Source organism: Mastacembelus armatus, chromosome 15, assembly GCF_900324485.2.
Source record: "Mastacembelus armatus chromosome 15, fMasArm1.2, whole genome shotgun sequence".
Taxonomy (NCBI): Eukaryota; Metazoa; Chordata; class Actinopteri; order Synbranchiformes; family Mastacembelidae; genus Mastacembelus; species Mastacembelus armatus.
In genome coordinates this window covers 391,890-405,746 of record NC_046647.1, presented here as the reverse complement: position 1 = coordinate 405,746, position 13,857 = coordinate 391,890, and the positions used below count along the sequence as shown (strand labels likewise).

At 43.0% G+C, this 13,857-nt stretch overlaps 1 protein-coding gene across 7 annotated transcripts in view; it reads left to right on the top strand.

Moving 5' to 3' along the window:
* Positions 1-12,886: 12,886 nt before the first annotated feature.
* Positions 12,887-13,857, top strand: part of ltbp1 (latent transforming growth factor beta binding protein 1) — a 206,642-nt gene continuing 205,671 nt past the window's right edge. For 6 of the 7 annotated variants that reach the window (XM_026308755.1, XM_026308760.1, XM_026308761.1 and 3 more), the window contains exon 1: positions 12,888-13,629. In XM_026308755.1, coding sequence (XP_026164540.1) covers positions 13,265-13,629 — 365 coding nt within the window. In that variant the 5' untranslated portion in view covers positions 12,888-13,264. Of the gene's footprint in view, positions 13,630-13,857 lie in introns of all 7 variants that reach the window. The other variant, XM_026308759.1, reaches the window with a different exon arrangement.

The following is a 13,857-nucleotide window of genomic DNA, read 5'->3' as shown; positions in this document are numbered from 1 at the left end:
TCAGTCATAAAAATTATCATGTTCCTCGAAGCACAGGTCGAGGTGGAGGAGTAGCTGCAATCTTCCACTCAAACTTATTATTAAACTTTCATCCTCAGAACAGTTATAACTCATTTGAGAGCCTCACTCTTAGTCTCTCACATCCAAACTGGAAAACACAAAAACCAGTTCTACTTGTCATTGTGTACCGTCCACCTGTCCCTTACTCAGAGTTTTTAACTGAATTCCCTGACTTCCTGTCTGATTTATTGCTTCGTTCAGATAAAGTCATTATAGTGGGAGATTTTAACATTAATGTAGATGTTGAAAATAACAGTCTCAGCACTGCATTTAATTCTATATTAGATTCAATTGGTTTCACTCATCCCATCCCATCTGGGATGAGAATCAGCACCTCCAAGTCCGAGGCCATGGTACTCAACCGGAAAAAGGTGGTTTGCCATCTCCAGGCCAGGGGAGAGATCCTGCCTCAAGTGGAGGAGTTTAAGTATCTCGGGGTCTTGTTCACGAGTGAGGGAAGGACGGAACGTGAGATTGACAGACGGATCGGGGCATCGGCAGCAGTAATGCGGTCGGTGTACCGGTCCGTTGTGGTGAAGAAGGAGCTGAGCCAGAAGGCGAAGCTCTCGATTTACCGGTCAATCTACGTTCCCACTCTCACCTATGGTCATGAGCTCTGGGTCATGACCGAAAGAACGAGATCGCGGATACAAGCGGCTGAAATGAGCTTCCTCCGCAGGGTGGCCGGGCGCTCCCTTAGAGATAGGGTGAGGAGCTCGGTCACCCGGGAGGAGCTCGGAGTAGAGCCGCTGCTCCTCCACATCGAGAGGAGTCAGTTGAGGTGGCTCGGGCATCTGTTTCGGATGCCTCCTGGGCGCCTTCCTGGGGAGGTGTTCCGGGCATGTCCCACCGGGAGGAGGCCCCGGGGAAGACCCAGGACACGCTGGAGGGACTATGTCTCCCGGCTGGCCTGGGAACGCCTCGGTGTCCCCCCGGAAGAGCTGGAGGAAGTGTCCAGGGAGAAGGAAGTCTGGGTATCCCTGATTCGGCTACTGCCCCCGCGACCCGGCCCCGGATAAGCGGTAGAAAATGGATGGATGGATGGATGGATGGTTTCACTCAAAATGTTAATAAACCCACCCACTGTTTCAATCACCCCCTTGATCTTGTTCTGACCTATGGCATCGAAATTGAACATTTAATAGTTTCTCCCCAAAATCCTGTTTTGTCTGATCATTCTTTAATAATTTTTGAATTTAAGATGATGGATCATGCAGCGTTTGGAAGAAAATTCCACTACAGCAGATGCTTATCTGACTACGCTGTTAATACATTTAAGAAAATTATTCCATCTTTATTTACATCTATACCAAGTATAAACATAGTGGAGGGCAGCTGCTTCAATCCCACTCCCTATCATATTGATCATATTGTTGACAGTGCTGTAACCTCACTGCGTGAAACGCTTGATTCTGTGGCCCCTCTGAAAAAGAAGTTAGTGAATCAGAGAGGACTAGCCCCATGGTATCATTTAAATATTCGTACCTTAAAGCAGGCATCGCGAAGGCTGGAAAGGAAGTGGCGTTCCACAAACTTAGAGGAAATTTTTCTAGCCTGGAAAAACAGTCTACTAACATATAAAAAAGCTCTCCGTAAAGCCAGAACTGCATAATATTCATCACTAATACAGGAAAATAAGAACAATCCCAGGTTTCTTTTCAGTACTGTAGCCAGGCTGACAAAAAGTCACAGCTCTGTTGAGCCCAGTGTTCCCTTAGCTCTCAGCAGTGAAAATTCAGCAGATGCTTCCTATACCTGCAATAAATGAATCTTCTACTACAGTAGCTCTTGAATCATCTGTAAGACCTCAGTTATGTTTAGACTGCTTCTCTCCCATAGATCTCTCTGAATTTACATCAGTAGTTGCTTCATCGAAATCATCAACGTCTCAATCATCCTGACTAGACTGCTTAAAGACACCCTACCATTAATCAACTCATCTTTCTTAGACTTAGTAAATTTATCTCTAGTATCAGGCTACATACCACAGGCCTTTAAGACTGCAGTAATCAAACCCTTACTCAAAAAGCCTAAACGTGATTCAGGAGTCTTGGCTAATTATAGACCAATATCCAACCTACCATTTATTCCTAAAATCCTTGAAAAAGCTGTTGCTAAGCAGCTATCAGACCACTTACACAGGAATGAACTATTTGAAGATTTTCAATCAGGATTTAGAGCACATCATAGTACAGAAACAACACTGTTAAAAGTCACCAGTGATCTTCTCTTAGCCTCAGATAATGGACTTGTTTCTATACTTGTCCTAGACCTTAGTGCTGCATTCGACACTATTGACCACAACATCTTATTACAGAGACTGGAGCATGTGACTGGTATCAGAGGAACAGCGTTAAAATGGTTCCAATCCTACTTATCGGACAGTTTCCAGTTTGTTCATGTCCATGATGAACCTTCCACACGCACAAAAGTTACTATTCATTAGCTATTAATTACCACTGCTATACAGATGACACTCAGTTGTATCTATCTATTAAACCTGTTAACACAAACCAGTTAACTAGACTTCAAGCGTGTCTAACTGACATAAAGGCCTGGATTACCAGTAATTTTCTACTTTTAAATTCAGAGAAAACAGAAGTTATTGTATTTGGGCCTAAAAACCTCAAAAATAACTTTTCTCAAATTATAGCTACTTTAGATGGCATAGCCCTGGCCTCTAGCACTACTGTCAAAAACCTTGGAGTTATTTTTGACCAGGACACGTCCTTTAACTCATGCATAAAACAAATCTCTAGAACTGCCTTCTTTCACTTGCGCAACATTGCCAAAATTAGGAACATCCTATCTCAAAATGATGCAGAAAAACTAGTCCATGCATTTATTACCTCAAGGCTATATTATTGTAACTCATTACTATCTGGATGTCCCAGTATCTCCATAAAAAGCCTCCAGTTAATCCAGAATGTTGCAGCCAGAGTCCTGACAGAAACTAGCAAGAGAGATCATATTTCTCCTATATTAGCTTCTCTTCATTGGCTCCCTGTAAAATACAGAATAGAATTTAAAATCCTTCTCCTCACATACAAATCCCTTCATGATCAAGCTCCTTCCTACCTTAAAGACCTCATAGTACCATATTATCCCAATAGAGCATTTCGCTCTCAGAATACAGGTCTACTTGTGGTTCCCAGAGTTTCCAAAAGCAGAATGGGAGGCAGAGCCTTTAGCTATCAAGCTCTTCTCCTGTGGAACCAGCTCCCAGTCTGGGTTCAGGAGGCAGACACTCTCTGTACTTTTAAGGTTCTCTCTGTACTTTTAAGGCTAGACTTAAAACCCTCCTCTTTGACAAAGCGTATAGTTAGGGCTGGCATCAGGCAACCCTGAACCATCCCTTAGTTATGCTGCTATAGGCCTAGACTGCCTGAGGACCATCGGTGCACAGAGCTCCCCTACCCCTCCCCTCCCTTCCCGTCTCTTCCTCTCCTCCCCCCTCACATGTATATTCCACCATTGAATGTCACTAACTTTGTGCTATCTCTCTCCCCTAGTTTGTGCTCTCTCCCTCTCTCTCTGTACTTTCTGCAGGTGTCCCTGGTCCTGGAGCTGTATATCGCTGATGAGCAGTTACCGGCCCCACCAACCTGCAGTGTCTATTTGTTCTTTATTGTTGCTGTTCTTTTCTCTCTGCTCTATCCACTCACCCCAACCGGTCGAGGCAGATGGCCGCCCAAACTGAGCCCGGTTCTGCTGGAGGTTTTTTCTTCCATTAAAGGGAGTTTTTCCTCTCCACTGTCACCAAGTGCTTGCTCATAAGGGATTTGTTGGGTTTTTAGTTTTAGTTTTAGTTTTTGTAAAGTGCCTTGAGATGATTTGTATTGTGATTTGGCGCTATACAAATAAATTGAATGGAATTGAATTGAACTGACAGTGGGCCGAAGTGCTGCTCACACTGTGAAGCAAACATTACACTTGCGTTTACAATTATTTAACAGGGGGGTCTCATATATGATGTAACAGTACTCACAGACATACGAGGCCCCAAAAAAACCCTTAGGGTTTGTTATTAGATAATAATGTGCATCATGTAGGTAGAGCCAAATGGTTTGGGAGTGAGGGGAGTTGTGTGTGTGGAAACAGAGTGGTTGTTTTCTACCTCCACTATGATGAAAAATTATAATTTTTACCCCTAATTCTCTTTCGAATCTAGTAACATCACTAAAAGCTACCTGTTGTGTGTGGAGGGGACCAACAGATTCATGTTGTTCTTTAGCACAGTGTAGTATTTACAGATCCCCCATTGGTTTTTTGACCATTATTAGGATTGTACAAATGCTTTCCCTTTCTTGCCATAATTTCACCCTAAGGAACATGGCTCAGCTTCAGCTGTTTGCCCCCACCACAGTTCTCTTTTGCTACACTGACCACAAACTCAAGGTCTCCATCTGACAATGAGTCATCATTACTCTGGATCATTTGTGCGACCTCATCCGTAAAAGCATCTACATCATACCCATCATTCTGCCTTAAAACAACTTGCACGTCGCTAATCAAGCACTGTTCCACAGTTGCTAAGACAATGTTTAGCACCTCACAACACAACATTCTACACGCTCCCCGGGCATGACACCTCGATGGCCCTATTTACAACTGCATTCAGCCGCTCCCTAATGAGCCCAGGTACCTGTTCGGTGTTGTTATCAATGTTGATATCTCTAAAATATAAGATGGCTGGTTCTGCAGCTGCTGAGGAGGGCTATGCGGCTGCTGAGGAGGCTCTGAAGTCACTGAATCAACAACATTGCATGGCATGCTCTATGTGATGTGAGGACAGGGTCCACCTGACGACCTGTCACCTGACGCTGTTCCACAGTTGCTAAGACACCACATTTAGACACAGCACCCTGTGGGTGCTTAATTTTTCTCCTGAGCTGTTCTGATTTCAGATGTGTATTTTCAGTCCATCTGAGAAAATCATCAAATCTACATTGAGATATTAAGAGCAGTCAAGTCAACATGTTCATGAGATGTGTATTGTTCTCACACATCTCACTAGCCCAGCATGAGAATTTGGCATTGTGAAAGTGATCCATACTTGGAATCACACACACACAGCAGTGAACACACACACACAATGCCAATGCCAATCCCGGGGAGCAGTTGGGGGTCCAGTGCCTTGCTCAAGGGTCTCACAGTCGTGGTATTGAGGGTGGACAGGGCACTGGCTATTCACTCTGTGCCACCGAGACTTGAACCTGCAATTTTCAGGTTACAAGTCCGCCTCCCTAGCCATTAGGCCACGACTGCCCCGACATTGCTAACCAAGTCATTATCAGCAGATCCACTAATCTGATAGTCATGTCCATCCAAAACTATTATATTTTGTCTAGAATAGTGGAAATCAGCTCCTGTGTGTCTGTTGTGTGTGCAGCTGTGTATGTGTAAGAAAAATTGTTCTACCCTGCTGTTCAAACACTCATACTTTTTGGGGGTGCCTCCCTCACTATCTGCCAGGAGGGAAGAGGGGAGATAGTCAGATATACATGCCTCTATGTCTGAAGAAATGTGTACAGCTCCTATCCCAGATGTACCACTACCGTCTAGGGCCCTATTTGGGGATGGAATAAAAGACCCAGAAATGGCTTGTAGCATAGCCACATAAGGGTCAGTGATATTGGATTGAATATTACAGGGTTAAAGAAAAATGTCTCCCTAATCAGTCTTTTCACCTTCCCTAATGTCTTACAGTCCCTATGTAAGTGTTTGTTTCCAATTTCTGAATGGTCTTACGTCAGTAGGTTGGCGTCATGACGTCGGGTATTGCGGCGTAGCCAGCACGGGAAGATATGCAATATAATGGCTGTCGGCTTTCCGGGGAAGGAGGTTATTCGAGCATGAGATCTCCTGTGGATTATACGTCGGACACCCGAAACGACTGGATAAAGACTTCGCTTTCTATGAGGAGTATCTGAAGATTTTCATGCTAAAAGATTACTCGCCGGAAAGGACTTTAGACAGTATTTATCAAAGCAACGGGATCTGCTCACGGACATTGTGTTTCTCTTATCAAACGGTGAGATCGATCCAAACAAACTATAAATAGAGACTATTAACACACGCACACTATTGCACAGACTTGTTGTATATGGACATATAAATATATATAGATATGTATACAGGAAGGGGGTGAGGGACTTGGGGCACTTTTAAATAATACAGTTTTGGTGAGAAATTACAACGATGACTTGATTATTTCTCCTTGTTAATATTATTAATCTCTCTTTAAAAAGGACAAAAGCTCCCTTTTAACTTGTGTACACTTTAAGAGTTGTTACATAAAAAGGTGGCCAGTATGGGGCTTGGACTATACTTTTGATATTAGTTACATCTGTTCGATTATTTGTGACTATGGAGGAGAGCGAGACTCAAGGTCATCTGGGTACATTTGCTGAGGACACCCAGATATCACAAGGCGGAGGTAATGAAGCGATTAATGCTGGGAATGTGGTTGAACTAGATTTTACCGCAGGACCATTTGTTACTAGACGTAACCCAACTAGTGAATTAACTTCTATGTTAAGTTCGCTTTTTATTTCTGATACTGAAGAAAAAATTTACAAGGAAGAAGATGACGTTATAGCCATCCAATTAGACAATGTAAAGGTAATACAAAATATGCAAACAGGCATAGATAAACTGAGAGGTGATTTATTGGCACTAATTACCACAGTAAAGTCAAATGAAAATGAGTTTAAACAGGCACTTGAAAGCTCTCTGAATCGGGAGGACAGTCTCAGGCAGGCAGTGGATGCTAGCTTGGCAGACATAAAAGAGTGCTTCAATGAGAGTTTGGAGAAGTTGGAGAGGGCTATAACAGATTGTTTCCTGAGAAGAGAAGCCAAATGGCAGAGTCAATTGAGCAAGATGAGGTCGGCTAGTATTCCAGCCCATCTCAGAATGCAAGCTTTTACTCCAGCTACTCCCAGGTCATCTGTTTTAACTCCCTCGGTTGCTAATGATGACTGCAATGCTAATGTGCAGTTAAACAAACCTGTCACAGTCAACTATGGTCTCACCACAGAATACCCTCCATCTCTAACGCTTAAACCATCGTCGGTACAAGGAGTCTCAGCCTTTGGAGGACAGCCCCCCATTTGTTTGGAGTTTCCAAACTTTGGAGACTCCTGTGAAACAGCGGAAGTGCTCACCTTTGTAGATCAATGTGAAAGCTATTTAGAAATCCGGCCTCTTTCTAGTGCAGAGCTGGTCGGGACTTTGAGTACTGTGCTGCAAGGGCCTGCTCTGAGCTGGTGGAAGGTGGAGAAGAGGAAGATTTCTGATTGGCAGTCCTTCAAGAAGGTCTTCATGGCTGCTTTTTTACCTGAAGATTACCTCACCATGGTTGAGGACAAACTGAGGTCTATGGTACAACAGGCAAGACAGCGCTTGAGAGACTTTGCATATGATTATAGCGCCCTCTGCATCAAATGGAAACCTGATATGGCTGAAGAGGAGATGGTAAGCCATATCCTCAACAACATCAACCCAAAGGTGGCTGGCTGTCTCAGAGGAACAGTACGAACAGTAGAACAGCTGGTTAAAGTTGGTTCTATCGTGGAGAAAGACTGTATGTGGACAAAGGAGTATTGGCGAAAGGTTGGCCACAGTAACACCAAGGAGAGGTCCAATAAGAAAACACATGAGCGACTCCCTTCAAAACATCTGGCAGTTGTATTCATAGCTCACACCAACTTGATGACATCACTAATATTGATTCCAGTGACAGTGAGGAACCGAGAAGTAATGGCTGTCGTGGATACAGGGAGTACCTACCTACCTTTCCTTTATGCAGGAAAGCCTATGGATGAAGATGGGAGGAGAAGTATCGATAAGATCCTCTCACCCCTCTCAGAAGTTCATAATGGTGGATGGTAAAATTCACCAAGCTACCTACCAGAAGAAAATCACCTACAGATGGCATGACAAAATATGCAATCTGAATACCTTCATATTAAAGGATGACCACTTGACTTTTCCTCTTATGGCTGGCTTGGACATTCTGAAAGTAGCAGGGGCCACCCTGGAGGTTGGGCGAAACTGATATAGATCGGAGTCCGAGGGTGATTTAAAATTTTATCCCTTCCTCTCTTATGACCTGACTTCTGTCATTTCAAGCAGAGCAGTGGAGAAAGACAAACATCAGCCAGCCACAGTAAGCTTGTACTACGCCCTTCCATTGACCATAGAAATCCCACTTTCCTTCCTTATACCTCAAGATCATATGGAGTGGGACACGGGCAACAGAATTGAATTGGAAAAGCTCATGGTTGTGTGGCCACATGCCACTTCCAATGTTCTGGGTAAAACAGCAGTGGAGAAACACAAGATCAAACTAGTGAATGAAATACCCATAAAGTCAAGAGCGTATCGGGTTTCTCCCTTCAAGAAGAAGATCATCGAGAAACATGTGGACAAGATGCTCAAGTAAAACATCATAGAGCCTTCTTTTTCCCCATGGTCTTCGCCCGTCGTCCTTGTTCCTAAACCAGATGGGACATCCAGGTTCTGTGTAGATTACAGAAGGCTGAACAGCAAAACAATCCCCGATGCTTACCCCATGTCTCTCATTCATGACATTTTGGAGTCCATGGAGGGAACGACGTGGTTCACCACTTTGGATCTACAGTCAGGCTACTGGGAAGTAGAGATGGACACTGAAAATAAGGAGAAGACTGCCTTTATAACTTCTAAAGGACTATATCAGTTTTGCTCTATGCCATATGGTTTACGAAACAGCTGAACCGTTATCCTCTTGCTCACGCAGTTGTGGTGAATTCAGATGCTCCAGGAATCGTGTTGCAGATGCTGTCTCCGAGGTCCACAGCTCGGACTCAAACAATTATAAATCAAACAACAATTTAAAAGGCTATTACCAAGCAACTAAAAAAAAAGGATGATCAACACATGTATGTGCCAGTACTAAACATGTACATGTGTTGTATGTTATTGTATACGATGGGCGTTTTTATGTGAATTTATTTGTATATTTTAATTAATTTTTTTATATTTCCTAACTGCTTGCATTTCTGTTGTTCTTATATAGTTGTGGAGTCAATGTTTTGGTTGTCATGTCGCATGTCAGTACGAACTGTTATGTTTTGTGTCTGTGGATATACAGTATGCCGTGTTTGTATTCCTGTTTCTTTTTAACATCAGCGTCATCATATGAAAAATAGCCTTTCGGCTAATTCTGGCTTTTTAAACATGTGATCATATCTTTTATGAAATTGCACTATCCCCTTTCAAATAAATTTATCTAATCTGATCTAAACCATTAGGTCAAAGGAACTGCCTGCAGAGCTCAGAGACAGGGTTGTTGATAGGCACAAAGCTGGGGAAGTCTACAAAAAATTTCTGCTGCATTGTAGGTTCCCAGGAGCACAGTGGCCTCCATAATACTCAAATGGAAGAGGTTTGGCACAACCAGGACTCTTCCAAGAGCTGGTCTCTCAGCCAAACTGAACAATCATGGGAGAAGGGCCTTAGTAAAAGAGGTGACAAAGAACCCTGATGGTAACTCTGACTGAGCTCCAGAGATCCTGTGTGGAGATGAGGCAAAGTTACAGTAGGACATCACTGCAGATCTGGGCTTTATGGTAGAGTGGATAGATGGAAACAGTATGTTATGAGGTTGGGGGTGATGGTGAAGGAGAGACAAAGGACCCAAATGCAGGATATAACACAGTCCTTTATGTCTTCCCTGGATTGACGAGGGCTCAGGCACACACACACAGCTGTCAAGATACTCCGCCACTCTGCGTCAAAAATATCTCAGCACTCACTGACTTACACCAATTGCCACTCGGCGTACAAAACAAATTTAACTTTATTCTCTCCTACACATGGGTCAACATAGGTGCTACGTCAACTAAACTAAACTAATGCTCCAACAGTGAACAAAGGAAAACGGGATGTATATATACACTCGAAACCAAGGCTACTGAAACACAGGTGAAACTCATTCCCATAATCAAACATAGGCGCTATACAGGAAATAAACCAAAATAAAAGTCCGAAACCACAATTCAAAATACACCCCATGACACATTATCCAGTCCAGCCAAAAAAGCAGGAGTCTCAAACTCCAGTCCTTGAGAGCCATTGTCCTGCTTGTTTTCCAACTATCCCTGCTCTACCCACTACTGATTACCTGGATCAGGTGTGTTCAGCCAATCAGAAGCTGCAAGAGCAGGGATAGTTGGAAAAAAAGGAGGACAGTGGCCCTCGAGGACTGGAGTTTGAGACTCCTGCAATAAAGTATAAAAGACTGAATTGCTGCTAATTAAGAGTTATGAAAATGGTGCTTTACAAGCTGCGTTAGAACATTCAGCTTTCAAGTCTGCCATATATAGCCCAATGCATATGGCAATAAGCCCATAAGGACTTTTACCATAGACTCTGGGCAACTGTTTTATAACTGCTATAAATATGAAGTCTAGTAGTCTATGGAGAAAGTGCTTTTTGGTCCACTATGTTGCAGTAGTCTGAAACAAATTGGCAGCAAAAAGGAACAATGTGCAAAATTTAGAGAACTTTTTTCCCCTAAATAAACCAGTTTGCTCACTGCCTGAACAATTTTGCATTTCACAATTGTTTTACCCTGTTTCCTGTCCACCTCTCCTGGATCCATTGTATAGTAAAGATAAAACTTTTTGCTGAAATTATAATTCATCTCATAATTGCAACTTGTCAGTTTGCACTGTCATGGACAAATCTGCATCTAAAATCAAGTCCTCGCTGATATTGTATGCACACACTAGCATCCAAAATTAGCTTTGCATTCTCTCTGAACAGATTTGTATTAGTTTATAGTGACCCTTCCGTCTAAAAGCCAATTCATGCTTCTATATTAATATTTTGGTGGTGCAACACAGAGACACCAGCACACTCAGAGTAGCAGTGTACACTATGTTGACCACTGAAAGTAAAGCTGAGGTTTATGGAACGTCATTAGTTTGACAGGTATTAGGTGTTACAAAAAATTAAATATGGATGGTGGAAGATGAAATGTCAAAGAATCATGTCAAATCATTACAATATGATCCGCAACTGAATATTTCACTAAAAGCCACAAATGCTCCAGGAATCGTGTTGCAGATGCTGTCTCCGAGGTCCACAGCTCGGACTCAAACAATTATAAATCAAACAACAATTTAAAAGGCTATTACCAAGCAACTAAAAAAAAAGGATGATCAACACATGTATGTGCCAGTACTAAACATGTACATGTGTTGTATGTTATTGTATACGATGGGCGTTTTTATGTGAATTTATTTGTATATTTTAATTAATTTTTTTATATTTCCTAACTGCTTGCATTTCTGTTGTTCTTATATAGTTGTGGAGTCAATGTTTTGGTTGTCATGTCGCATGTCAGTACGAACTGTTATGTTTTGTGTCTGTGGATATACAGTATGCCGTGTTTGTATTCCTGTTTCTTTTTAACATCAGCGTCATCATATGAAAAATAGCCTTTCGGCTAATTCTGGCTTTTTAAACATGTGATCATATCTTTTATGAAATTGCACTATCCCCTTTCAAATAAATTTATCTAATCTGATCTAAACCATTAGGTCAAAGGAACTGCCTGCAGAGCTCAGAGACAGGGTTGTTGATAGGCACAAAGCTGGGGAAGTCTACAAAAAATTTCTGCTGCATTGTAGGTTCCCAGGAGCACAGTGGCCTCCATAATACTCAAATGGAAGAGGTTTGGCACAACCAGGACTCTTCCAAGAGCTGGTCTCTCAGCCAAACTGAACAATCATGGGAGAAGGGCCTTAGTAAAAGAGGTGACAAAGAACCCTGATGGTAACTCTGACTGAGCTCCAGAGATCCTGTGTGGAGATGAGGCAAAGTTACAGTAGGACATCACTGCAGATCTGGGCTTTATGGTAGAGTGGATAGATGGAAACAGTATGTTATGAGGTTGGGGGTGATGGTGAAGGAGAGACAAAGGACCCAAATGCAGGATATGGGCACACTCAGAGTAGCAGTGTACTAAAAGCCACAAATTTGAACTTTAGTGTAGCTTAGGAAAAAAACAGGCCATCACCAAGGTCATCAAGATTCACTATGAATAAAGATAAGTACAAACTGAATAAAATTAATATTTCAGTCTGGTCCATCAGACCTCTGTCTGCAAAAAGAATAACAAAAAATAAGAGACATAGTTCTCATTAAGCCTTCTTGAATGGCTCAATTTGTCAATTTAAGAATTAAAAAAATCTCATATTATTTGTTTCTTTGATAACATCAAAGCAATGTCAAAGTGGTAATAATACCCTCTAAGCAAACGATGGGTTAACTGAACTGGATCCTGCAAACTTTGAACCATTTGAGGGAATTTAGCAAACAACCTGAGGGAAATGTTTTATATGGGTCAGTTGGGGCACTTGCTGGGAGATGCATTAAATTGGTGATGAAAGAAGCATTGTTTTAGGAGCTGAGGTGCAACTATTCTAACCTTAACTCATGTAGTAATGGACTAATCCATACATTACACCGTTCATTATTTTAATTTTATAATGATGCAGGTAAAAACAAATGCATATACTTAACACTATATGACACACACACACACACACACACCCACACACACACACACACACACACACACATACATAAATATATTTATAGGCTATATTAAAAGAAGAAAGGCACTCATTCATTGAGTCTGCCTGTGTGGATGTAGGCTATATGGCTCGGGTCCCCTGACACCCTTGGCCCCAAGAAAGTCTCAGCAAACGTTCTCGGGGTTAGTGTGCTGGCTCCCCCTCCTGACGTCACGTCTGGAGGCTGGCTGCTCGTGGTACTGACACTGTTCACCTCCAACAGAGAAACTTTCCCGGAGTTCTCAGGCTCTTCTGACTCCGGACCAAGTCAAACAGGGCTCAGTCTGAGGAAGCTGTAGCAGCTCGGGCGCGCTCTGAACTATAGGAAAGCACAAAGCGGGACTATATGTGACATTTTTACCTCACATGCTCTCTTTTGTCAGACTTTTCAAAGTGAAGCTTTGGGTAACGTTGGCTTATTTGGTGTATTCCCATACTGGATTGGAGGTCGATACCCACAGGACTACGCTCAGGAATACAAAACTTTTCCTTAACGCTTAAGTTTTTTACGAGGCCCAAATTAACCTCAACTCACTCCTCTTCTTAAACTTTGTTTGGTATTCGCAGTGGCTATGGGTTGGATTAAATGGGGCCTCTTATTTTGCTTCGGCTCGTGTCTCTCCCTGGGGTGTGTGTCAGCGGAGCAGCAGCAGAGCCAGAGCAGTTTCAGGAGGCTGTACGTGCTGCAGCCCGGGCCGGGGTCGTCCGGAGCAGACGCTGGGGTGCGAGTCAGCTCCATCTCGACGCGTCACGGCTCGGCAGGGCAGCCGCACACGTACAACGTGGAACTCAGCGCAAACTTGCGCGGCCAGGTCCGGAACCGCAGGATGGGGAACCAGGCAGCGTCAGCCCCACAGTTGAGTCAGCAGCAGCAGGCAGTGATCCGACAGGGCGGACATGAGCAGAGCCAGCACAAGCAGCTCATAACTACGTCCGGGTAAGAAACTCTCAGGACGTAGGAATGTCAGCTGGTGGGAAAATGAGAATGAGCCTAATGACTTCCTGCCACTATTTATCACCAGCCAAACAAGCACTAGGCACTTAAAGTGTATGAAAAGTTGGTATAACGAAGAAAGTGTCACCTTCACCGACCTAATTTCATGCTGCAGATTGATTAATAGAAGCATACACACATTTCACTGACCTCACTGACAAGAGAAGTGAA